This window comes from Planococcus citri, chromosome 2, assembly GCF_950023065.1.
Source record: "Planococcus citri chromosome 2, ihPlaCitr1.1, whole genome shotgun sequence".
Lineage (NCBI taxonomy): Eukaryota > Metazoa > Arthropoda > Insecta > Hemiptera > Pseudococcidae > Planococcus > Planococcus citri.
Genome location: NC_088678.1, coordinates 74,533,194 through 74,558,354, shown reverse-complemented (window position 1 = coordinate 74,558,354; position 25,161 = coordinate 74,533,194). Strand labels below are relative to the sequence as shown.

Genomic DNA, 25,161 nt, shown 5'->3' with positions numbered 1-25,161 from the left:
GCAACTTTGATTAATTTATTAGACTGACCTTTTTTGAAACACTTACTCTTTCCACCCCTTTTTTTAGACAGCCCCTTGAGAAATGGGTATCGAGAGTAGTATCAAATTATCGAGAATTCGAAGGGGAACATTCCTTGTTATGGTAGTTTTTCTCGTAAACCTAATATTTGCGGAGTAAAATGCAAAAAATGTGAATCGCAACCAGTTTTAGTCTCCTAAAAAAATTAGCTCCAGGCCTCCAGGGGTAGGATGGTCGTTTTTTTTTTCGTAGTTCAGAGCGTTCATCTGAGCTCATTCCTGAAGAAAAAATTAATGTGCCAATTTTTACTTTTTAGCCCCCACTTTTTTACGTTAGTTTCCCGCTCTATTCTTTTAATCTCATTTTTATGGATGCAATACATTTTCGACTTGGGACAAATTTGCTCAAAGTACCTACATTGAAGAAATTCGAGAAATGGCTTATACATCTTCTGTACTTAGTAATAATCTTAACTATTCCCTATAACTATTAATTTTTCCGTTGAAGAGTGCAGACGTTATTTTTATATGCATAAGTTATTGCTTATCTCGTTGTAATGATTTTCGCGAATGTACATTTCACTCAAATACATAGGTATAATACTCGTACAAGAAGGTACGTATTTCCACTAAAAACTTTCATCTAATTCAAATTTCGCTAACTCATATACCAAAAACGAACCTCGAACCTCTATAACTCGAAATCAACTCATTTTTCCTTCAGCTTCGAGTTATCGCGATTCCACTGTATAGTAGGTACATAGTTGATTGTAATTATCGATATTCGTGATTCTTAAGAATTAAAATGATTTGAATTAGTACTAAGCGAACGACTAATGGATGACTTCAGGCTTCGTCGCAGTATAAAGTTTGCGACTCGTTGCGATTTTCACTCAGTTTACTCTTGCACTTTTGGAAAAACTACCGAAAGCAGGCGAAAGTTGAACAGTACCTAATCGAAAAATTGGCTCTAGTCAGACTGTGATCTGGTTCGTTCAAAATTTTACCAGTTGTAATTTTTTTTTTGCATAAGAAGTTAATATTTCACTCCACTTATTCGGTCGCGTTAGTCTCAAATTAACGAGTTGATCGCTTTTTTGTTTCAGTTTAGAAAATTTTCTGTCTTTGTTTACTTTTAGTGTCGGTTTTGAACGTTGAAGAAATCAAGAATTCCATCATGACTTACCATCCATCGTGTTCTGATTGTTTTTATTACGACATTACGCAGGTAAGAACTTGGATGTCTATTTTTAAAAAATATGTACCTACTTACCGATTACTTACCTATTTTTTTTAATTTTTGCTTTCGAGTTAATGCGATTTGCCTATTTATTTATTATTAAAGGGAGAACAAACTCCAACTGTGGGAGCTGAAGCTGAAGCTGTATTTGATGCGAGTTGCGATGCCCAAATATTACAACATGCTTTGAAAGATGACCTCGATAAAGATGCCATCATCAATGTGCTTACTAAAAGAACTAATCACCAACGATTGAAAATCGCAGCTGAATTCAAAAAATTATGCGGAAAGGTACCTACCTATATTTATAGTAGTCATTTGACTACATATTTTCACAGCACTCAAATCACTTTAATCATTTTTTACACGTTTTATAATTTCACTCCTCTTTATAGGATTTAATTTCCGAATTAAAAAAAAAGCTTTCGGGAGATTTCAAAAAACTAATGGTAGCATTGGTGAAACGACCTGCTGACTTTCTAGCCAAAGAACTCCATCACGCTGTTGGAGGAATTGGAACAGATGAAAAAACACTCGTAGAAATAATCTGTACAGCAACAAACTTTCAACTTGACTGCATCAAAGCCGCGTATGAAAAAAGTAAGACTCGTTTGCGATTTAATTAAACGATGAAATCGGATTTTTCTTTTTTCTTTTCGATTACGATTTATAAGTATACCTATGTACCTATTTTCAGAGTATGGAAAAACCTTGGCGGAAGATGTAGCAGATGACACATCAGGCAGTTTTCGACGTTTGCTCGTATCATTGCTATGTGTAAGAGTGAAATGTTTAACCAATAATGACACTCGTATAATTAAGTACATTATTTCGACCTAGGATTTGTTTTAATTAACGTTAGGTATTTCCCCCCTCCTTGTATAGGCTTGTAGACCAGAATGTGAGTGCGTCAACGAGGAAGATGTCTGTCAAGATGTTAGTGATTTGATAGCCGCCGGTTTGGGTTCAAAATCGGACGAAAAGTCGATATTTAATAAGATCCTGTGTACTCGCAGTTACGATCATTTGCGTAGAGTTTTCCAACAATATCGTCACGTTGCTCAGTGCTCTTTGGAGGAAGCTATCGAGGAGGAGTTTAGCGGAGATCTGAAGATCGGAATGTTGGCGATTGGTGAGATTTGAGATCATTTTTTTTTTTTTTTTTTTTTAATTGCATAGATCAATTTGTGTATTAAAAATGGAATTCCAAGTTAAAATTGAGAGGGTTTAGAAGCAAAAAAGTTGATTTCTGACTACCATGAAATTCCCAGAGATCGTCTGAGAAATATTTCTCAAATTGTGGAAACATTTCCAAAACAGTTTGAAAGTAATTTCAGATCCATCCTTTACTGAACAAAATCACTGAATCAAGTTTCAAGGAAGCCTCGAATTAAAAAAAAAAAAAAAAAAAAAAATGAAAAAAACATTTTTAATAACTTTTGAGTGTTGAGAATGTATTAAAAAATTTCAGCAAAATTTTCACAAAATGTACGAAAAAGTGTTAAAAATGTATTAAAAAGATCTGAAAATGTTCGAGAAAAACAACATTAAATTCGTTGAAAATTCCTAAAAACATATTTTAATGAAACATGCCTGAAATGACGATTGAAAAGTTGTTGAAAATTTGTCAGAATGGTGTGAAAACACTGAAAAAAACCGCATTAAAATGACTGAAAGGCTATTTCTTATCAAAATGGCTAAAAAAAAGATGTTTTTTTTCAAAATTGCAGAAAACCCTTTTTGTTTGGTCAAGTTTTCAAAAAGACTTGCTTTTATGCTACAAAAATCTGTTTTTCTTTTTGTTTGCCAAAATTGCAAAAAGTCCTGCTTTCTGTCAAAATTGTCAAAAAAAACTTTCATTTTCTCAAATTGTCCTAAAGTCTGCTGTTCGCCAAAATTTTTGATAAAAACCTTTTTTTGGCAAAATTTCCAGAAATTTTCGCTTTTATATCTAAATTGAAAAAAATCAGTGTTTCATTTGAACTTCCAAAGATTCTACCTACTTTTTAGTTCAAAATTGCGAAATAAAAAAAAACGCCTGTTTTTTTTACTCATTCAGAATATTTGTTTGCAAATTGCAGAAAACTTTTTTTGGTCAAAATTCTGATCAAGTTTTGCTTTTGTCGTAAAAATTGTCAAAAACCAAGTTTTTTCATCAAAAAGTCATACTTTTTTCCAAAATCTTGAAAACTTCATTTTTTTGAACAAAATTAAAAATTCGTACAAAAGTCTTGCATTTTTGTTAAAATTGCAGACTAAAAGAAACTGTAACGCGATACAATGGAGCCATGCTGCCGCATACATCCCAAATAAATGGAAAAAAAGATACTTGGAACTTGATGAAAGAAATTTTTTCTTGGAATTTTTGTCAAGCTGATAAGCATTTTCGAGAAAATTATTCTTTTCTGTAGGTAACTATCTCGTCGAAAACAACATTTTTGCTCGTCTTTACAACGAAGTACTTTTTTCTGAATTAGGTAATCATCCTTGATTGCATTTTTGCATAACTAATGATTTTATCGACTTAAAAATGCATTTTAAAACTTACATGACTTAGATCGGTGCTAAATTGAACAATTTCTGCAATTTTAAAATTACATTCTGCAAAAGGATTTCCAGTAATTTAAAAAAAATCATCTAGTAATTTTCAAGCATTTGAAATTTTCAAAAAAATTATACATCTTTGGGTCTGAGTTTTTATCTCTTCTACGATATTTTAATTCTAATTGCATGCAAAATTTGAGTTTAGCAAACTACTCATGGGACACCATGTATAATAAAGGCGAATTTTATTCATGCAGAAGATAAAATAACGGTGTGGCTGCATTTTATTTATTGATCTTACACTAGTTTCTCACTTTCTTCATGATTAAACTTCTCAAATTACTATGCCCCATGCCCCTTCAAGTAATGAAATGGGCAACTCTACCGCCTCCTAACATCGCTATATGTATTGCGTTAACCTTAGAGTGATTTGTAAGCAATTAAAGTGTGTATTAATTGCACTTTTTTTTTTACAATGTTTGACAGTATATTCTGTGGGGCATAAATCCGCGTTCTTTGCTGAACGTCTGCATGATGCAATCTCTAGGATTGGAACCAATGATCGCAAATTGATCAGAATTGTCGTCTCCAGATGCGAAGTTGATATGTTTGATATCAAACAGGAGTATAAAAAATGCTATCACAAATCTCTGGAAGAAGATGTTGCCGTAAGAATTTTTTGTTTTTTTTTTCAAATATGTAGAATTGGATAGGGGGAGAAGAAAGAGAGAGAGATTTTTTTCATGGAATATAACTGAGTGGTGAGAAAATTGATAGGGTGAGAATTATTTTATAGATGAGTAATTCAATTATTTATTTATTTTTTTGCAGGAGGATACATCTGGACATTATAGAAAAGCATTGCTGTCCTTGATCGGGGACTGCTGATTTTATATTCTTTATATTATGGATTTGGTATAAGTGAATTCCTATACCATCGCCATTTTCCAGTGGTTGGGATTTTATTTATTTATTTATTTTTTTGAAAACCCAAAATGTTTCATGAATTATGAGTACCTACCTACCTAACGGCTGAATGCTCACTCGTGAAATTTAAATTCATTATTTATACTTACTTACCTATATTATACTTACCTAATAGACTACTATTTTATTTTTAGAAAAAAATGTGCTTTATTCATCTGATTTTTCTTCGTTAGGTACTTGTACTTTTTTAATCATAATAATTAATAAATTCTTCAATTAAAATGAATTGCTTCATTGAATAGAATCTTTAAAACTATGTTGCAAATCCAACCAAGTTAATGGCGCATTATTATTTTTTTCCAACTCGTTTTTATGGATGCAATACATATTTTCAAATTGGAATAACTCGGTTAGAGAAAGTCCTTTATTGGTTTCTACAAAGGTACAAAGTGATATTAAAATACAAACAATATGAAGTTGTACTTCGTAGTAAGCCAGGCCCAACTGCTGAGAGTCCAAGTTTCAGCTCCATAAGAGATCACTGGGAATACACAGGTGTTAATTAAGTAGGTATCTCAGTTTTTAGTTCATTTGAATATTTTTCTTTCTGAATAAATTTTATAGACCAGAATTTTTCCCACCCCGTTGAAATTCGGTTATTAACTCCTTTCTCCATTGTATTTTTAAATGAAATAATTTGACCCAGGTATTTTGTTTCTGTAGCTAATGTTTTCAAAAGTGTTCACCATTGATAGTAATGTCATTTCCAGCTCTGCTTTTTGACATGCTATCTGCAGCTCTGAGATCAGTTATGATTTTGAAAGCTTCTCCAGGCTTTTGGCCAACAGGACTGCCCTATCAGCAATCAGCAAACCTCACAGTTACTCGTATTTAATTCTAAATTTTGCCCACAGATTTTGATCTTCTTGTTATGTAATTTTCAGAAATGTCAAAAAGATGTAGAGGTGATTGATAAGTAATAATTACCTATTTTAATATTATTGATTTTCAATAAATTTTTTTGTATTTCTCACAATTTATTTTTTTGTTTTTGAAATTTTGATTGGGGTTAAAATTTACTTTTGCCGATAATTTTGGTAAGGAACTAAATACCAGGTATGGAAACACGCCATCTTTGGTTATAGAAAAAAATTTTTAAGGACTAAATTTATTAATAATACTACCAATTTACTTTGTTTTTAGTGTGCGTAGCACACTATTGGTTTCGTTCCGAAAGTTGAAAAATTCTTTGGCTCGAATGTTCTCTTAGAGGAATGGGCCGATTTTTTTGAATCTTTCGTAGGTAGGTGAGGCATAACTTGAGGGAGGGAATGTCGTAATTATAATTGCAATTACTCAATTAGCTTCTTGAGTAATTGCAATTAATTACGAAAATTTGTACCAAAAAAAGAATAAAAAAGGGAAAAGGGCCATATCAAAAGGGAAGCCGACAAAAGCGAAGCCGACTTTAAATTTTCAAAATTGAACAATGAGAAAGGTATCAAAAGGGAAGCCGACATCGGTTTTAAAATGTAACACTGCAGGGGTCCTAAAATATTCTTATCTACAGTGTTATCTTTCCCATTGTTCAATTTTAGACTAGATGCCGAAAGCAGGTGGTTACCCTTTCGGAATGAAAACCCACCAGTCATTTGTGAAACACCTGCAGGTGTTTCATTTACACACGTAGATGCTGAAAGCAGGTGGTTACCCTTTCAGAATCAAAACCTCCAGTCATTTGTGATTTTGCTGTGCTCCCAAGAGGTTCTCTCAATCTCTCAGTACTGCAGTGCTTATGCTTTCCTGATATATCGCGTTGTGCTCCGGAGCTTTCAGAATAGCATAGCATAGTGTATTCGGAATCGCGTTGTGCTTTTTTTTTCAAAATCGTGTTGTGCTTTTTTTTGAAATCACGTTGTGCTTTTTTTTCAAAATCGAGTTTTTTTTAAAAATCACGTTGTGCTTTTTTTTCAAAGTTCGCGTTGCGCTTCTTTTTTAAAATCGCGTTGTGCTTTTTTTTTCAAAATCGAGTTGTTTTTTTTTAAAATCACATTGTGCTTTTTTTTCAAAGTTCACGTTGCGCTTCTTTTTTAAAATCGCGTTGTGCTTTTTTTTAAAAATTGTGTTGTGCTTTTTTTTCGAAATCTAGTGCTTTTCAATTCCTAAAATTTGCATTGTGTTTTTTTCAAAGTTCGCGTTGTGCTTCTTTTTCTGAAATTGCGTGGTGCTTTTTTTCGAAAACGCGTTGTGCTTTTTTTCTAAAATTCGCATTGTTTCTTTATTTTGAAGTTCGCGTTGTGCTTTTTTTTCAAAATCGCGTTGTGCTTTTTTTTCGAAATTGTGTGGTGCTTTTTTTCGAAATTGCGTTGTGATTCTTTTTGAAGTTCACGTTGTGCTTTTTTTTTCAAAATCGCGTTGTGCTTTTTTTTTAAATCTCGTGTTTTTTTTTCAAAATCGCGTTATGCTTTTTTTCCAAAATGGTGTGGTGCTTTTTTTCAAAATTTTGTTGTGCCTTGATTTTTGAAGTTCGCGTTGTGCTTTTTTTTTCAAAGTTCGCGTTGCGCTTTTTTTTAAAAATCACGTTGTGCTTTTTTTTCAAAATTCGCGTTGTGCTTTTTTTTTAAAATCGCGTTGTGCTTTTTTTTTAAATCTCGTGGTGCTTTTTTTTTCAAAATCGCGTTATGCTTTTTTTCCAAAATGGTGTGGTGCTTTTTTTTCAAAATTTTGTTGTGCCTTTTTTTTGAAGTTCGCGTTGTGCTTTTTTTTCAAAGTTTGCGTTGGGCTTTTTTTTTAAAAATCACATTGTGCTTTTTTTCCAAAATTCCCGTTGTGCTTTTTTAAAAAAAAAAATCGCGTTGTGCTTTTTTTCTAAAATTTGCGTTGTGCTTTTTTCCCTAAAATTTGCGTTGTTCTTTTTTTTTGAAGTTCGCGTTGTGCTTTTTTTTCAAAATCGCGTTGTGCTTTGTTTTTAAAAAATCTCGTTGTGCTTTTTTTCAAAACTTTGTTGTGCCTTTTTTTTCAAAGTTCGCGTTGCGCTTTTTATTTAAAATCACGTGCTTTTTTCCAAAAATTGCGTTGTTTTTTTTTTTTTAAATCGCGTTGTGCTTTTTTTCTAAAATTCGCGTTGTGCTTTTTTTTTAAATCTCGTTGTGCTTTTTTTTTCAAAATCGTGTTATGCTTTTTTTCCAAAATCGCGTTGTGCTTTTTTTCTAAAATTTGCGTTGTGCTTTTTTCCCTAAAATTTGCGTTGTGTTCTTTTTTTTTGAAGTTCGCGTTGTGCTTTTTTTTCAAAATCGCGTTGTGCATTTTTTTTCAAAATCGCGCTGTGCTTTTTTTCCAAAATTTGCTTTGTGCTTTTTTTCAAAGTTCGCGTTGTGCTTTTTAAAATGAAAATCGCGTTGTTTTTTTTTTGAAATCGCATTGTGTTTTTTTCCAACGTTCGAGTTGTTTTTTTTCAACGTTCACATTGTGCTTTTTTTTCTGAAATTGTATTGTACTTTTTTTTCCAAAATTGCGTGGTGTTTTTTTTTCAAAATCGCGTTCAAAATCTCGTTGTGCTTTTTTTTTGAAGTTCGCGTTGTGCTTTTTTTCGAAATCGCGGTGTTTTTTTTCCAAAATCCGCATTGTGCTTTTTTTAAAAGTTGGCCTTGTGCTTTTTTCAGAATTCACGTTGAGCTTTTTTTCAAAGTTTGCATTGTGCTTTTTTTTCAAAATCGCGTTGTGCTTTTTTTTCACTAAAATTCGCGTTGTGCCTTTTTTTTCAAAATCGTGTTGTGCTTTTTTTTCGAAGTCCTCATTGTGCTTTTTTTTTTTGAAGTTCACGTTGTGCTTTTTTCCCAAAATCGTGTTGTGCTTTTTTTTCAAAATCATGTTTTTTTTCAAAATCGCATTGTGCTTTTTTTTGAAATCGCGTTGTGCTTTTTTTCAAAGTTCGTTTTTTTTTCAAAATCGCGTTGTGCTTTTTTCCGAAATTGTGTTGTGCTTTTTTTCCAAAATTGCGTGGTGCTTTTTTTCAAAATCGCGTTGTGCTTTTTTTTTGAAGTTCGCGTTCTGTTTTTTTTTCAACATTTGCGTTGTGCTTTTTTTTCCGAAGTCGCATTGTGCTTTTTTTCAAAGTTGGCCTTGTGCTTTTTTGAGAATTCGCGTTGATCTTTTTTCAAAGTTCGCACTGTGCTTTTTTTCAAAATTGCGTTGTGCTTTTTTTTTCAAAATTGTGTTGTGCTTTTTTTTCGAAATCGCGTTGTGCTTTTTTTAAACTAAAATTCGCGTTGTGCCTTTTTTCAAAATCGCGTTGTGCTTTTTTTTAAATCATCATTGCGTTCTGCTTTCAAAATCCCAATTTTGCTTTTTTCCAAAGTTGCTTTGTGCTTTTTTTGAAAATCGTATTGTGCTTTTTTTCTCGAAATCACGTTGTGCGTTTTTTTTAAAATCATGATTGCGTTCTGCTTTCAAAATCCCAATTGCTTTTTTTCAAAGTTGCATTGTGCTTTTTTTGAAAATCGTGATGTGCTTTTTTTTCATAATCGTATTGTGATTTTTTTTAAAATCATGATTGCGTTCTGCTTTCAAAATTCCAATCGTTTTTTTTAAAAAGTTTCGTTATGCTTTTTTTCAAAATCGTATTTTGATTTTTTTCGGAATCTTGTTCTATTTTTGAAATTTGCGTTGTGATTTTTTTCTAAATCGCATTGTGCTTATTATTTTGAAGTCGCATTGTGCTTTTTTCGAAGTTGCGCCTTTTTTTGAAATTTTGTTATGCTTCTTTTCCAAAATTGTGTTGCGCTTTCCAAACTAAAGAAGCTACGCACACTGTTACAGCTGCGCTAAGCGCAGCTGTCTAGTTTTACTTCATATTCATTTTAATACACAAAATAAACAATTGTCCCACCATTTTTTTGATTCCATTTCATTATATGACTGAAATGAAAAAATCACATCACCGTCAAAACTATGAAATCTATAACCAAAAATAACGTATTTCCATACCTGGTATTTAGTTCCTTAAATTTTGGTGGTAGGGTATACATTTTTCATCGCAGATGTCAATAATTGCGTTCAAAATTGGTTTTATCACAAAATTTTAATTTAAAATTGAAATCACTTTTTCAAAATTTGTAAATGCATTTTGATTGGGATTACAATTTACTTTTGCGTTAAATTTTGGTTGTAGGGCATACATTTTTTATTGTAGATTACAATAATTGCACTCAAAATTGGTTATGTCGCCAAATTCTACACTTAAAATTAAAAAAAAAATGTTGGTGTTGTTACTTGCTAGGTGCCCAGTTCCTAATCATGCCAAAACAGTGACCTCACTTTGAACTGTTATAGCTCGAAGGAAAAAGATTATAAAAATTCAAACATTCACTCAAAAATCAAAATATACCTTCTTGTATCCTTTATCACCTACACGAATCAGAATGGGATTAAGTTTAATTGTGACTGAGTAATTCCAATTTTTTAAGCACATGACATTAATAGGACACAGTACCTTGTATGAGGTAAATACTTTAGCTTTCTATTCTTTATATCTTCTACTACTACTTTCCATTCCTCTCCTATTCTTGCTTATACTTCTTGGTTGGTAATGAAGTCCTTCCATGAGATCCGTAGTAGCCTTCGATAGCACCACATCTCAAAAGCAGATACTTTCTTCTCGCATTCTTCGCTCATAGTCCATGTTTCACAGGAATACTTCAGAATGGTTCATACGTAGCAGCGCATAATTCTCTTTCTCAGAGCTAGACTCATTGTTCGATTTCCCAGCACATTGGCTAGGTTATTAAAGGCGCTTTTTGCCATTTGGACTGGGCACTCACATAAGGGCGCTAGTGAGCTGGCAAATGTTTACATTTTTCAGATGGGGCTTTTCTTATCAGCGTTTGCCTGTTTACAAAAGCATTAATTTCAAGGGTTAAAACTGAAAAAATAATTCAATGTACATAAGAAAAGACGGAAAGTATTGTGTTAACAATCAAGAAACAGAAGAGGTCTGGATCAGCTACATACAGGAACTGTATGGAGATGACACACGTCTGGCTCAATTGGAAGTTTCATCCACAGAGGAGGCACCACGAATCGAAATGTGGGAGCTGAGAAATGCGGTGAAGAGAGCCAGAAACCACAAAGCAGTGGGGGAAGATCTCATACCAGTAGACTTGATTAAACATCTAACACCTGAGTACGAAAAAGAACTGCTGAAGATTATAAATGAGATATACAATGAAGGTATACTGCCTAAGGACTTCAAAGCAGTAAATTTTGTACCAATACCGAAGAAAAATAACTCGCAAAAATGCTCTGAATATACTTAGAACCATCGCATTAATGAGCCATGCTCTAAAGCTACTACTATCCATCATAAATGCCAGAATTGAAAAGAAGATAGATGAAAATCTAAGCGAAACACAATATGGCTTTGTAGCAAAAAAAGGGACGAGAGACGCAATTGCCCTGCTGAAAGTGATCATCCAAAGAGCACTGAATGCAAACAGGGAAATTATTGCTTGCTTCGTCGACTATGAAAAAGCATTTGATCGTGTCAACCATGAGAGGATGCTGGAGATCCTGAAGAAATACAATATCGATGACAAAGACCTGCGGATAATCAAGAACTTGAACTGGGAGCAGAGCGCAAATATCAAGTTTGGAACTGAGTACTCGGAGAATAGATGTGGTATAAAGAGAGGTGTGAGACAAGGATGCCCCCTCTCACCTAGGCTGTTCAACGTGTACACAGAAGAAATAATGAGAGAAGCGCGAATCAAACAAATGGGATTCAAGATCAACGGCAAGAGAATAAATGAAATAAGCTACGCAGACGACAAACTGATCCTTGCTGAAACAGAAGCGCAGATGCAGAAAATGATCAACCAAATCAACAGTGCTGGATTAAAATATGGAATGAAGATAAATGCAGGCAAGACCAAGGTGATGAGATTTACAAAAGGAGACTTCAAGGAGGTCAAAATCAACATCGGAACTCAAGAAATTGAAAATTCAGATACCTTGGAGCACTGATAAATAATGATGGTAGAGATCATAAAGAAATTAAATCACGGATTGGAATGGCAAAAAGCGCCTTTACAACCTAGCCAATGTGCTGGGAAATCAAACGATGAGTCTAGCTCTGAGAAAGAGAATTATGCGATGCTACGTATGGACCGTTCTGAAGTATTCCTGTGAAACATGGACCATGAGTGCAGAATGCGAGAAGAAAGGATCTGCTTTTGAGATGTGGTGCTATCGAAGGCTACTAGGGATTTCATGGAAGGACTTCATCACCAACCAGGAAGTATTAGCAAGAATAGGAGAGGAGCGGAAAGTGGTAGTAGAAGATATAAAGAACAGAAAGCTAAAGTATCTAGCTCATAAAATACGAGAAAACGGTATTTTCATGCTAGCGGTACAGGGGAAAATTCAAGGAAGAACTACAAGAGGGAGGAAACGATTGGAGATGTTAACAACAAACTCACCGGCCAACTCCCCCTGTAAGACCCTGAAAGAAACTATCAGATACGCTAGAAACCGGCTGATATAGATGGAAGTATACGCTATCTCCTGTAAAGGAGCGCGACTGCGACGACGACGACGACATTATTTTTACGATTATTATTGCATATTAATCATGACCAAATCATATTTTCATTTTCAACTTGTAAGTCCAACGTTTTGGTAAAATATGATTGATAAGAAAGGGTTAAGAAAAGCCCCATCTGAAGAAGCTAGAACAATGCAACATCTATACACTGAAAGAGGTTACACCAAAACCCGTTTTACGCGAAAAAACAGGGCGACTGCTTCCCTCTTTCCGCACCAGGCGTGTGACGTCACTTGGAAGAAGCTTCCACATTATGATAATGGTGGTCGCGTAATTTTTTTATGGTTTTTCGATTTTTTTGGCAAGACGAAGGGGTCTGAGTAAATTTTTATAAAACATAATTTAAAGATATTAAAATTTACTATCGACTGGTATAAATTTTATCTGATTTTGTGCAATAATGACGATTTTACAAATATTTTTATTTCCGAATTGTTACTGTATGCGAAGTTTTAATTGAAATTACTCAAAATTTTCAGTGAACGTATAAGTTTTTTAACTGTTTTAAGATACTTACTTACCAAAATGTTGATAATTTTGAGCTCTTCAATAATTTTTTATTCAAAGCGTCAGCTCTTATCGTTCAAAGCCTCAAAGGTAATGAAAGTTCAACGTTGTAAAAATATACCGTGCACAGTAAAATTCAATCTTGAATTGAAATTAAGTACTCAAAATTTTTAATAAGCACGTAGATGTTTTAAAAAACCAAAATGTTCAGCGTGTTGCGCTCTTTAATAAATAAATAAAAATAATAAAATAATGCCACTTTGATTTGAAATTTGCTCAAAATTTTTAGCGAACACAATAAGTAGTATACACTTGAGTAGATGTTTCAAAAATGAAAAAACTAAAATGCTGGAAATTATAATTATGCTCTTTAATGTAATTTTTTATTTTTTATTTTAGAACTTAGAAGTCTTGGCTTTCATCTCATTCAAAATCAAAAGTTATTGCTATTAGTTATTAATTAAGGTGCAAAGGTTGTGAAAACAATAACATGCCGCGCGTAATAAAAATTCCACTTTGAATTAAAATTACTCGAAATTTCAGCGGACACCGGACACGTAGATGTTTCAAAAAACCAAAATGTTGAGGAGTAAAAAATCATATTAAATAAATAGTATAACATTCTAGATATTTTTTGAAACACTCGTGTGCTTACTAAAAATTTCGATTAGGTAATTCTAATTCAAAGTGAAATTTCTTCATTTTTGACAGCTTTGAATTGAATTTTGATAACTTAAGAATGATGATGAAAGTTGGTGCTTCGAATAAAAAACCATATAAAATACCATAAAATTAGAATTTTGAACACTTTGGTTTTTTAAAACACATATGTACTAATTGTGTTACTTGTGTTCTTTGAAAATTTCGTGTAAAAAATTCAATTCGCATTTGAATTTTTATTCTGCAGTCTGCACGGCATGTTTTTACAACTTTGAACTTTGATAATTTTCAAACGATAAAAGCTAACGCTTCAAATAAAAGACTAAATTAAAGAGCATAAAATTCTGAACATTTTGGTTACTCAAAACACCTATGTGTCCACTGAAAATTTTGAGTAATTTCAATTTGAACTTCGGGTACAGTAAAAATCCGAAAATGAAAATGATCATAAAATCGTTAAAATTGCACAATATTCAATGAAATATATACCAATCGATAGTAAATTTTATTATCTTTAAATTATGTTTCATAAAAATTCACCCAAACTCCTTCGTTTTGCCAAAAAAATTGAAAAACGTAATTTCAGTCACACAAAAAGCGTTGCGGAAATGGCTTACCTACTTTTTAGCTTCTTCCAGATGACGTCACGTCAGCCGATGGGCGAGTTCAAAAGTAACTACCTATCTTGTTTTTGGTGTAACCTCTTTCAGTGTATAGATGTTGAGAACAATGGGTACACTAGCGCCCTCTATGTGAGAAACCAGTCCGAATTCCAATCCGTGATTTATAATTTCTTTATGATCTCTACCATCGTTATTTATCAGTGCTCTAAGGTATCTGAATTGATTTACATTTTCAATTTCTTGGGTTCCAAATTTCCAATAGACCATATTTGACTGACGTCACAACATGGCGGATTTGGTCCTTATCAGTACCTTTTTCTTCAATTTTGGGGCAAATATCACGTAAAAGCGGTACTTTTTAAAGAATTCTCCATGAATATGTAAAATTTTAAAAAACTAACCAGAAAAAATGAATTCTTGGTCAAAAATACTTCAGTTTTTCGGTATTTTAATTTAAAATTTATCTACTCGCGAGAAAAAAAGCGAAAAGTAATACTTTTTTCAGGATATTTGCCCCAAAATTTACCGATTGTTTACGTTTTTAAGATATGGACAATATCGTTCGAATAAATGGTCTATGTTGGTTTTGACAGCTCTTCAGCGTCTCCTTTTGTAAATCTCATAACCTTAGTTTTGCTCGTGTTTATTTTCATTCCATATTTTAATCTGGTACTGTTGATTTGGTTGATCATTTTCTGCATGTGTGCTTCTGTCCCAGCAAAATAAAATCGAAGCAAAAATTAAAATCCCGAAACCAAAATTGGGAAATGTTTTGGGTTCAAAATTATGTCAGTTCCTGGATTTTTTCAGTTTCATGATCTAGAAAAATAACGATTTTGGTTTTGGGGTTGCATATGAATCGGGATTTAATCAGTTCCGGTTTCGGAATCGTTTCAGACCCACAGCTCTGGAAACTGAGATGAAAAATGAGAAAACCGGCCATTTACAACACTACAGTCTATTAGGGTGTACGGTGTACCTACCTTATTTTGCAGAGTTGGAATTTTCCCCCTCCCACCCCCTCCCAAAGTTATGACCTCGGGTGAGAAAATAATTCCGTATTTTTTATTTTTCCCCATCTGTAAAAAAGTGGTGCCAGTAGCCCCTTGAGTTGAAAAAAATCAAAAAAATTTTTAAAAAAGTTCTATTCATAAAAGTTTTTTGTTTTTGCGTCAGAATATTTCTAAATAATCCCGTTTTCTAGAAAAAACTTTCCCAGATCGCGACCCTTCAAACCATATTGGCCCCCTCATACGGAGCCCCTCAAAGTTGAAAAAATCACAATAAAATGATGATAAATCAAATTTAAGGAAAATTTGTTGAAAATATCTCATACCCTATGTTAGAATTGTTTTAAATAACCCCCCTTTCAAGAAAAAACCATTGTTAAAGCCCCAAATGATGTTGGCTCTCTTGCATAGAGCCCTCCAAATTTGTAAAAAGATGTTTAAAAAATATAAAAAATTGATGTCTGTAAAAATTGTTTGAAAATTTTTCATTTATGCGCAGAATGTTTCTGAATAAGCACGTTTTCAAAAAAAAAAGCTTCCCTCGGTCTCAATCATGTTGGTTCCCTATAAAGCCCCTCAAAGTCGAAAAAATCATCAAAAAAATGAAAAATTCACATCTGTATATACCTAGGTAAATTTTTTGAAAATGTTTCATTTTTTCAAGAAAAACACTCTTTGGTCCACCAAATGATGGTATGAGATCCCCAAAATTGAAAAATATCGAGAAAGATGAAAATTTGTGTCTATAGAGTACCTACAAATGATTTGAAAATTTTTTCATCTTTGAGCAGAATGCTTCTAGATAATTCTTTTTTCCAGAAAAATTTATTCCAAAAAATATATTGGATAGGTTACAGGTATTGATAGGATTATCGAGTTGTTTCCATAGGTAGATATAGGTTACCTATCTTAACTATTCCCTCTAACTATTAATTTTTCCCTGAAGAGTGCAGACATAATTTTTATATTATGCATGTTATTATTGCTCATTTTGTTATAATGAGTTTCGCGAATGTATTGATTGTAATTATCGATGCTCGTAATTTTTAAGAATTAAAATGATTTGAATTAGTATTAAGCGAACGACTAATGGATGACTTCAGGCTTCCTCGCAGTATAAAGTTTCCGACTCGCTGTGATTTTCACTCAGTTTACCTAGTACTGTTGCACTTTTGGAAAAACTAGTTACCGAAAGCAGGTGAAAGTTGAACGATAGTACCTAATCGAATAATTGGCTCTAGTCAAACTGTGATCTGGTTCGTTCATTTTATAAAGCGTTAAAATCTTACCATAGTTGTAATTTTTTTTTTTTGCATGTGATGTTAATTTTTCATTCTATCTACTTATTCGGCCGCGTTAGTCTTAAATTAACGAGTTAATTGTTTTTTGTTTCAGTTTAGAAAATTTTCTGTAGTTGTTTACCTTTAAGTAGTGTTGGTTTTGAACGTTGAAGAATTCAATCATGTCTTTGTCTTCATTGAATTCTGATTATTTTTATTACGAAATTAAGCAGGTAAGAACTTGGATATTTTCTTTGAAAAATACTTACCTACTTACCGATTACCTATCTATTTTTTTATATTTTTGCTTTCGAGTAATTATTTACCTATTTATTAATTATTTTATTAAAGCTAAATCAAACTGCAACTTTGAAACCCACACCATCTAATCCGAGTTGCGATGCCCAAACCTTAAAAAAGGCTTTGAAAGATGACTGCATCAATGAAGAGACTATCATCAATGTGCTTACTAATAGAATTAGTCGCCAACGATTGCAAATCGCAGCAGAATATAAAAAATTATGCGGAAATGTAGGTACCTATTTATTCATTTACCCATATATCTTTACTCTCGATAAATTTCACCATTCGCTTTAATAATTTTCTACATGTTTTAATATGGCATCTTCGCTAATCTTTATAGGATTTAATTTGCGAATTAGAAGACCGGCTTTCGGGTGATTTCAAAAACCTAATGGTAGCATTGGTGAAACCACCGGCTGAATTTCTAGCCGATGAACTCCATTACGCTATTTCAGGGCTTGGAACAGATGAGAAAACACTGGTAGAAATATTATGTACAGCTACAAACCTACAAATTGACTACATAAAGCACGCGTACGAAAAAAGTAAGGCTCGTTTGCGATAATTAAACGATAAAATCGGATTTTTTTCCTCCGTTACCCTACGATTTATTTACGAACACACTTTTGAAAATATTTTCAGAATATGAAAAACCTTTGGTGGAGGATATAGCAGGTGACACATCGGGCATTTTTCAACGTTGGCTCATATCATTGCTAAGTGTAAGAGTGAAATTCAACCGAAAGTGATAATTAAGCATTTCAGCTTTGGACTTGGTATTTTAAATTAACGTTAGGTATTTTTCTCTTCGTATACCAATAGGCCGAGAGATCAGAATGTGAGAACGTCAACGAGGAAGCTATCAAAAAAGATATTGATGAATTGAAAGCTGCGTGTTCGGGTTCAAAATCTGATCCCGAAGAGTCAGTATTTCTTTCGATCCTCGGAATCGTGGTTAATCGCCATCCCGATCACTTGCATAGAGTTTTCCAACACTTACAACAGTATCGTGAAAATTCTCAGAATGCTTTGGATGAAATTATCGAGAAGTTCACCGGAGATGCTAAGAATTCAATGTTGGCGATTGGTAAGATTTACCTAATATTATTTCAAAGGGCATTGCATTTTGAACTTTTCAAGTATTTTGACATTTTCAAAATGGCGCTGTAAGTAGGAGCTGCCGTTTAAAATTCTGAAAAAATTTCCATAGATGTGCATTTTGATGCTTTTTCGAAATGGAATCTTCTAATGAATGAGGAGCACCCCCTCCTCCAAATTTGGGCAAAACTTTCAAAAAAAATCTAGGGCATGTGATGTATCGAATTGTATGTTTTCGGTGACGCTGCAATGAACACGAATATGACGTCAGATTTTTTATTGAACCTCATCCACAGCCCCCAGCACCTCCCCAAAGGAGCCAAAAGTCAAAAAAAGGGTTTCATTCGTGTGGCACATGAAATAGGATGTTTTCGATATCGCTGAACACGAATACACAGCCTTAGATTTCAAATTGATCTCACCCATGGCCCTCAGAACCTCTCCAAATAGGTAAAACTCCAACAAATAGGTAATGATTTCTGTATATGGAGTCCATGAATCAAAAATCTGACGTCATATTCGTGTTCAGCGTCACCAAAAACATACTATTTCATGTGTTGCACGATCAAAACACTTTTTTTTAACTTTTACCCCATTTGGGGAGGTGCTGGGGGCTGTGAATGGGGTACAATCAAAAATCTGACGTCATATTCGTGTTCAGCGTCACCAAAAACATACAATTCGATACATCACATGCCCCAGATTTTTTTGATAGTTTTGCCTAAATTTGGAGGAGGGGGGGGGGCTCCGCTGCTCCCCTTCCATTGGAAGATCCCATCTCGAAAATTGAGCATTTCGAAAAAGCATCAAAATGTACATCTAGAGAAATTCATTCAGTGACGAGGTACTTGGAACTTGACGAAAGAAATTTTTTCTCGGAATTTTTGTCAAGCTGATAAGCATTTTTGAGAAAAATTTATTCTTTTCTGTAGGTAACTATTTCGTTGTAAACAACCTTTTTACTTTTACCACGAAGTACTTTTTTTCTGAATTAGATAATTATCCTTGATTGCATTTTTGCAGAACTAATGATAACGATATTATCGACTTGGAAATGCACTTTAAAACTTACATGACTTACATCGGTGCTAACTGAACAATTTTTGCAATTTTTAAATTACATTCTGCTAAAGAATTTCCTGTCAATTGGAAACAAACATCTATAAATTTTCAAGCATTTGAATTTAAAAAAATATATATATACATATTTGGGTCTGATTTAATTTCATGCAAAATTTGAGTTCGGCAGATCACTTACGGGACATCCTGTATAATAACAGCCAATTGGCAATTTTACTCATGGAGAGCATAAAAAAAGGTTTGGCTACATTTCAATTGATCTTACTGCAGCATTTCACTTTCTTCGTGATAATTTTCTCAACTTCTCATATTACTTACTATGCCCTTTGCCCCTTCAAGTACCGATATAGGCAACTCCTTTGGCCCCTAAAATCGTTATATTGCGATACAATAATTTGTAGGCGATTAAAGTGTGAATAATTCCATTTTTTAAAATCATGTTTGACAGTAAAATCTATGGAAGATAAATCCACCTTCTTTGCTGAACGTCTGCACGATGCAATGGCTGGGATTGGAACCAGTGATCGTCAATTGATCAGAATAGTCGTCTCCAGATGCGAAGTTGATATGTTCAATATCAAACAAGCATATGAAAAACTCTACGAAAGATGTCTGGAAGAAGATATTATCGTAAGAATTTTTTTGTTTTTTTGAAATATAATAGGAGAGGAGAGGAGGAGGACGAAGAGGGAGAGGTTGATGTAGTAGCAGGAAGTATAGGTACCTACCTATATGCATGGTTGGCGTGACGTATTGATTTTTTTCATGGGATAAATGATGGGTGGGTACCGAGTACATTGATTAGGTGAGAATTATTTTATTGGTGAGTAATTCAATTTTTTTTGTAGGATGATACATCTGGACATTATAAAGATGCATTGCTGTCCTTGATCAAAGTTTGAACGTTTTTGATGACTTGGAGGAGTATCCTTCCTATTCATCTATTACAAACTTAAATTTATTATATTTTTGTTCAATAGGATCTACTTAGCTATGTTTATTTTTAGAAAAAATATAAATGCTTTATTCATCTGATTTTTATTTGGTTCTTGTACTTTTTAAATCATAATACGTATAATAATCCTTTATTAATTGGGCATATATCATCATTCTTCAATTAGAAAGCACTCGCAGCTTGTGGGCTAAAATCAAGTATGCTTTTATATCCGACAAAAAATTCGAATTGTTCTATTGCAAGGTTAATACCGAATTCTCAAATCAAAAATTCGCAATTTTTTTGTCTTTTTTTTAGCGTTTTGACCTTTGAAAATCAAATTCAAAAAGAGAACAGAACATTTTCGAGTTTGCCCGAGAGAAGCGAACGTGAAAGCTTCAGAAAATTTACAATTTGTGAGGTACAAAAAAAATTCTCAATATCGTAAGTAGTTTCAAAGCCAAAATTTTGTGCTCTTTGGTATTTTTGAATGAAATTTTACACCTTTTTTCGTTACATTGCACTTTTTTGAACCAGCACCAACCCAGTGGGTATTGATTTACTTAAGTTTCTCGAATTTCTGAAGTTTGATTTTTCATTCTTGAAAATGTTTGAAAAATTGTGTCGTAGAATTCAAATTACTTACCCCAAAAGAAGCGAAAGCATAGAAAACATTGATAATTCAAAAATTAAAATAACTGACGCAAAAAGTTGATTTTTATAGCTTCAACATTTAAAAATTGCAACAATAGTTGTCAGGAAATTACATCTAATATTTTCAAAAACAGGAAAAGATTTGAGTGAAGTGAGGACAAAAGCTTTTGAAAATTGAAATTTTTTCAAAACTAAAACAACATAAGTATATACTTTCAGTCGTTCAAATTGAAAAATTAGTACTTCCACGATTTCATGTTTGCATGTAAAAAGTCTCAAAAAATCAAGTGTCGTATTCTATTTTCTCGAATCTAATGTAAGTACCCTTTGAAGCTGAAATTATGTTCTGTAGTCTGTACTTTGTCAATGGATACAAAATCTGCACTTTTAAACGCGAGATGGCGTGATATGTTTCAATTGCTTCAAAGTCGTTGTGACAATTACGAAGATGAGAAGATGCCTTGGTTCTTGTTATTGTTCTTGTTTTTTTAAATTTTGGTATACCATTTTTTTTGTTTTCATAATAAAGAACCAATAAATAGTGGGAAGATAATACTACGAGGGTTGTTCAATAAGTAAGTTTCCCTATTTTTTTTCTCAAAAACTAATAATGCAAAATTCGTTCTGTTTGCGGGGGAATCTTTCTGAGGGTGTTTTGGCACTACTGTAAAAATTTCAAATTGGTAGCGTCATTAAAATGGAAGCTGTGACACAAAACCCTTGACCTACCACTACAACGTGCCGCCAATTGTGAAGTGCAAAGTTTGGTCCATTTATTGTGCTGTTTTGGTAAAAATGCGGCAGAAAATTCACAGACACTATTCACGTTCACACGATTACATGATTACAATGTAACACAATTACACATTTACACGATAACACATTTACACAATTATACATTTACACATATAGGTACACATTTTCACATTAACACAAGTACACATTTACACGATTACACGTTTACAAAATTACACGTTTGCACGGTTACACAATTACACATTTACACAATTACATGATTACACAAATACACATTTACACAAAAACACATTCACACAATTACACATTTACACATTTATATGATCACACTATTACACACTTACACACTTACATGTTTACACGATTACACATTTACACTTCTGCACATTTACACTTCTGCACATTTACACTTCTGCACGTTTGCATGACTGCAAGTTTGCACGACTGCACGTTTGCACAACTGCACATCTGCACGACTGTTTGCATGTCTGCACGTCTGCACGTTTGAACATCTGCACGTTTGCACGTTTGTACGTTTGCACGTTTGCATGTTTGCATGCACAACTGCACGTTTGCACATTAGCACGACAGCACGTTTGCACGACTGCACGATTGCACGACTGCACGTTTGCACGTTTGCACGACTGCACGTTTGCACGACTGCACGACTGCACAACTGCACGACTGCACGTTTGCACGACTGCACGTTTGCACGACTGCACGTTTGCACGACTGCACGTTTGCACGACTGCACGTTTGCACGACTGCACGTTTGCACGACTGCACGTTTGCACGACTGCACATTTGCACGACTTTTGCACATTCACTTCAGTTTACTAGTTTTTAGAGAAGTAGATATTGTAATTATATAGGTATGAGTGTTTTTTAATAATTATTTATGGTACAATGAGTGCATTTTTAAATTGTTTTCACTTTAAATTCATATCTTTGCTTTTTCCAGGCCAATGTCAGAATGAGTTTGTATTTGCAGTGATTAGGTGAATAAAATAAGAGGATCATGTGACCACCTATTAGGTGAAAAATTATATTATATTATGTATTTTTTACATGTTTGTGTTCTCACTAGTTTCATAGATTGGGTTTGCAATTTTATTTGTATGTTTTATGCAGAATTACTCTTGTGTATATTATCAATGTGTACATTTTTTCACCTAATGGTTCTTGTTATTGCTTTATTTTATTTTAATTTTGGTTTACCATGATTTTTTGTTTTTATGATAAAGAAACCAATAAATAGTGGCACATTAGGACAATATATGTAAAGAGGCATAATTATTCAAGCCAAAAAGCAATTGGAATTCTAGCACATAGGTGGAGCAATAATTGAATGGAGCAATAATTGAAGTCAATAAGTACAGGTAAATATATTTTAATTCTGCAAGTTTGCATGTTCCCACATTTACAAATCTACACATTCACACATTTACCTACATATTAGCACATTTACACATTTACATGTCTTCATGTTTACACTGCTCCCTGTTTGCACGACTGCACGTTTGCACGACTGCACGTTTGCACGACTGCACGTTTGCACAACTGCAAGTTTGCACAACTGCACGTTTGCACGACTGCATGTTTGCACGACTGCACGTTAGCACAACTGCACGACTGCATGTTTGCACGACTGCACATTTGCACAACTGCACGTTTGCACGACTGCACAACTGCACATTTGCACGACTGCACGTTTGCAAGACTGCACGTTTGCAAGACTGCACGACTGCACGTTTGCACGACTGCACGACTGCACGTTTGCACGACTGCACATTTGCACGACTGCACATTTGCACGACTGCACATTTGCACGTTTGCACGACTGCACGACTTCACGACTGCACGTTTGCACAACTGCACGTTCGCACGACTTTTGCACATTCACTTCAGTTTACTAGTTTTTAGAGAAGTAGATATTGTAATTATATAGATATGAGTGTTTTTTAATAATTATTCATAGTACAATGAGTGCATTTTTAAATTGTTTCCATTTTAAATTCATATCTTTGCTTTTTCCAGGCCAATGTCAGAATGAGTTTGTATTTACAGTGATTAGGTGAATAAAATAAGAGGATCATGTGACCACCTATTAGGTGAAAAATTATATTATATTATGTATTTTTTACATGTTTGTTTTCTCACTAGTTTCATAGATTGGGTTTGCAATTTTATTTGTATGTTTTATGCAGAATTACTCTTGTGTATATTATCAATGTGTACATTTTTTCACCTAATGGTTCTTGTTATTGCTTTATTTTATTTTAATTTCGGTTTACCATGATTTTTTGTTTTTATGATAAAGAAACCAATAAATAGTGGCACATTAGGACTATATATGTAAAGAGGTATAATTATTCAAGCCAAAAAGCAATTGGAATTCTAGCACATAGGTGGAGCAATAATTGAATGGAGCTATAATTGAAGTCAATAAGTACAGGTAAATATATTTTAATTCTGCAAGTTTGCATGTTCCCACATTTACGAATCTACACATTCACACATTTACCTACATATAAGCACATTTACACATTTACATGTCTTCATGTTTACACTGCTCCCAGTTTGCACGACTGCACGTTTGCACGTTTGCACGACTGCACGTTTGCACAACTACACGTTTGCACAACTGCACGTTTGCACTACTGCACGTTTGCACGACTGCATGTTTGCAGGACTGCACGTTTGCACGACTGCACGTTAGCACAACTGCACAACTGCATGTTTGCACGACTGCACATTTGCACAACTGCACGTTTGCACGACTGCACAACTGCACGTTTGCACGACTGCACGATTGCACGACTGCACGTTTGCACAACTGCATGTTTGCACAACTGCACGTTTGCACTACTGCACGTTTGCACGACTGCACGTTTGCACGACTGCACATTTGCACGACTGCACGTTTGCACGACTGCACATTTGCACGACTGTACATTTGCACAACTGCATGACTGCACGTTTGCACGACTGTACATTTGCACAACTGCACGACTGCATGTTTGCACGACTGCACGTTTGCACGACTGCACGTTTGCACGACTGCACGACTGCACGTTTGCACGACTGCACGTTTGCACAACTACACGTTTGCACAACTGCATGTTTGCACTACTGCACGTTTGCACGACTGCATGTTTGCAGGATTGCACGTTTGCACGACTGCACGTTAGCACAACTGCACAACTGCATGTTTGCACGACTGCACATTTGCACAACTGCACGTTTGCACGACTGCACGTTTGCACGACTGCACGTTTGCACAACTGCATGTTTGCACAACTGCACGTTTGCACTACTGCACGTTTGCACGACTGCACGTTTGCACGACTGCACGTTTGCACGACTGCACGTTTGCACGACTGCACGTTTGCACGACTGCACGACTGCACGACTGCACGATTGCACGACTGCACGTTTGCACGACTGCACATTTGCACGACTGCACGACTGCACGTTGCACGACTGCACGTTTGCACGACTGCACGTTTGCACGACTGCACGTTTGCACGACTTTTGCACATTCACTTCAGTTTACTAGTTTTCAGAGAAGTAGATATTGTAATTATATAGATATGAGTGTTTTTTAATAATTATTCATAGTACAATGAGTGCATTTTTAAATTGTTTCCATTTTAAATTCATATCTTTGCTTTTTCCAGGCCAATGTCAGAATGAGTTTGTATTTACAGTGATTAGGTGAATAAAATAAGAGGATCATGTGACCACCTATTAGGTGAAAAATTATATTATATTATGTATTTTTTACATGTTTGTTTTCTCACTAGTTTCATAGATTGGGTTTGCAATTTTATTTGTATGTTTTATGCAGAATTACTCTTGTGTATATTATCAATGTGTACAATTTTCACCTAATGGTTCTTGTTATTGCTTTATTTTATTTTAATT

The 25,161-nt window shown here is 34.1% G+C and overlaps 2 protein-coding genes across 2 annotated transcripts; both read left to right on the top strand.

Moving 5' to 3' along the window:
* The first annotated feature begins 868 nt into the window (after positions 1–868).
* LOC135834456 (annexin-B12-like) lies at positions 869–5,011 on the top strand. Its single transcript, XM_065348335.1, has 8 exons — positions 869–1,007; positions 1,125–1,246; positions 1,364–1,549; positions 1,654–1,858; positions 1,956–2,035; positions 2,144–2,390; positions 4,289–4,470; positions 4,634–5,011. Exons 2-8 carry the CDS (start codon positions 1,196–1,198, stop codon positions 4,688–4,690), a joined length of 1,008 nt encoding a protein of 335 aa, XP_065204407.1. The 5' UTR covers positions 869–1,007; positions 1,125–1,195; the 3' UTR covers positions 4,691–5,011.
* Positions 5,012–16,245: 11,234 nt separating this feature from the next.
* LOC135834455 (annexin-B12-like) lies at positions 16,246–19,925 on the top strand. The gene is made up of 8 exons (XM_065348334.1): positions 16,246–16,385; positions 16,525–16,642; positions 16,761–16,940; positions 17,053–17,257; positions 17,355–17,434; positions 17,535–17,799; positions 19,339–19,520; positions 19,739–19,925. Exons 2-8 carry the CDS (start codon positions 16,592–16,594, stop codon positions 19,790–19,792), a joined length of 1,017 nt encoding a protein of 338 aa, XP_065204406.1. The 5' UTR covers positions 16,246–16,385; positions 16,525–16,591; the 3' UTR covers positions 19,793–19,925.
* Positions 19,926–25,161: the final 5,236 nt, after the last annotated feature.

Coding starts and splice junctions, on each gene's coding strand:
- LOC135834455 (XM_065348334.1), top strand. CDS start 16,592: ATGTCTTTGTCTTCATTGAATTCTGATTATTTTTATTACGAAATTAAG. Junction 17,800..19,338: donor GAATTCAATGTTGGCGATTG/GTAAGATTTACC, acceptor CATGTTTGACAG/TAAAATCTATGGAAGATAAA. Junction 19,521..19,738: donor GTCTGGAAGAAGATATTATC/GTAAGAATTTTT, acceptor TTTTTTTTGTAG/GATGATACATCTGGACATTA.
- LOC135834456 (XM_065348335.1), top strand. CDS start 1,196: ATGACTTACCATCCATCGTGTTCTGATTGTTTTTATTACGACATTACG. Junction 1,859..1,955: donor CAAAGCCGCGTATGAAAAAA/GTAAGACTCGTT, acceptor ACCTATTTTCAG/AGTATGGAAAAACCTTGGCG. Junction 2,036..2,143: donor TGCTCGTATCATTGCTATGT/GTAAGAGTGAAA, acceptor CTCCTTGTATAG/GCTTGTAGACCAGAATGTGA.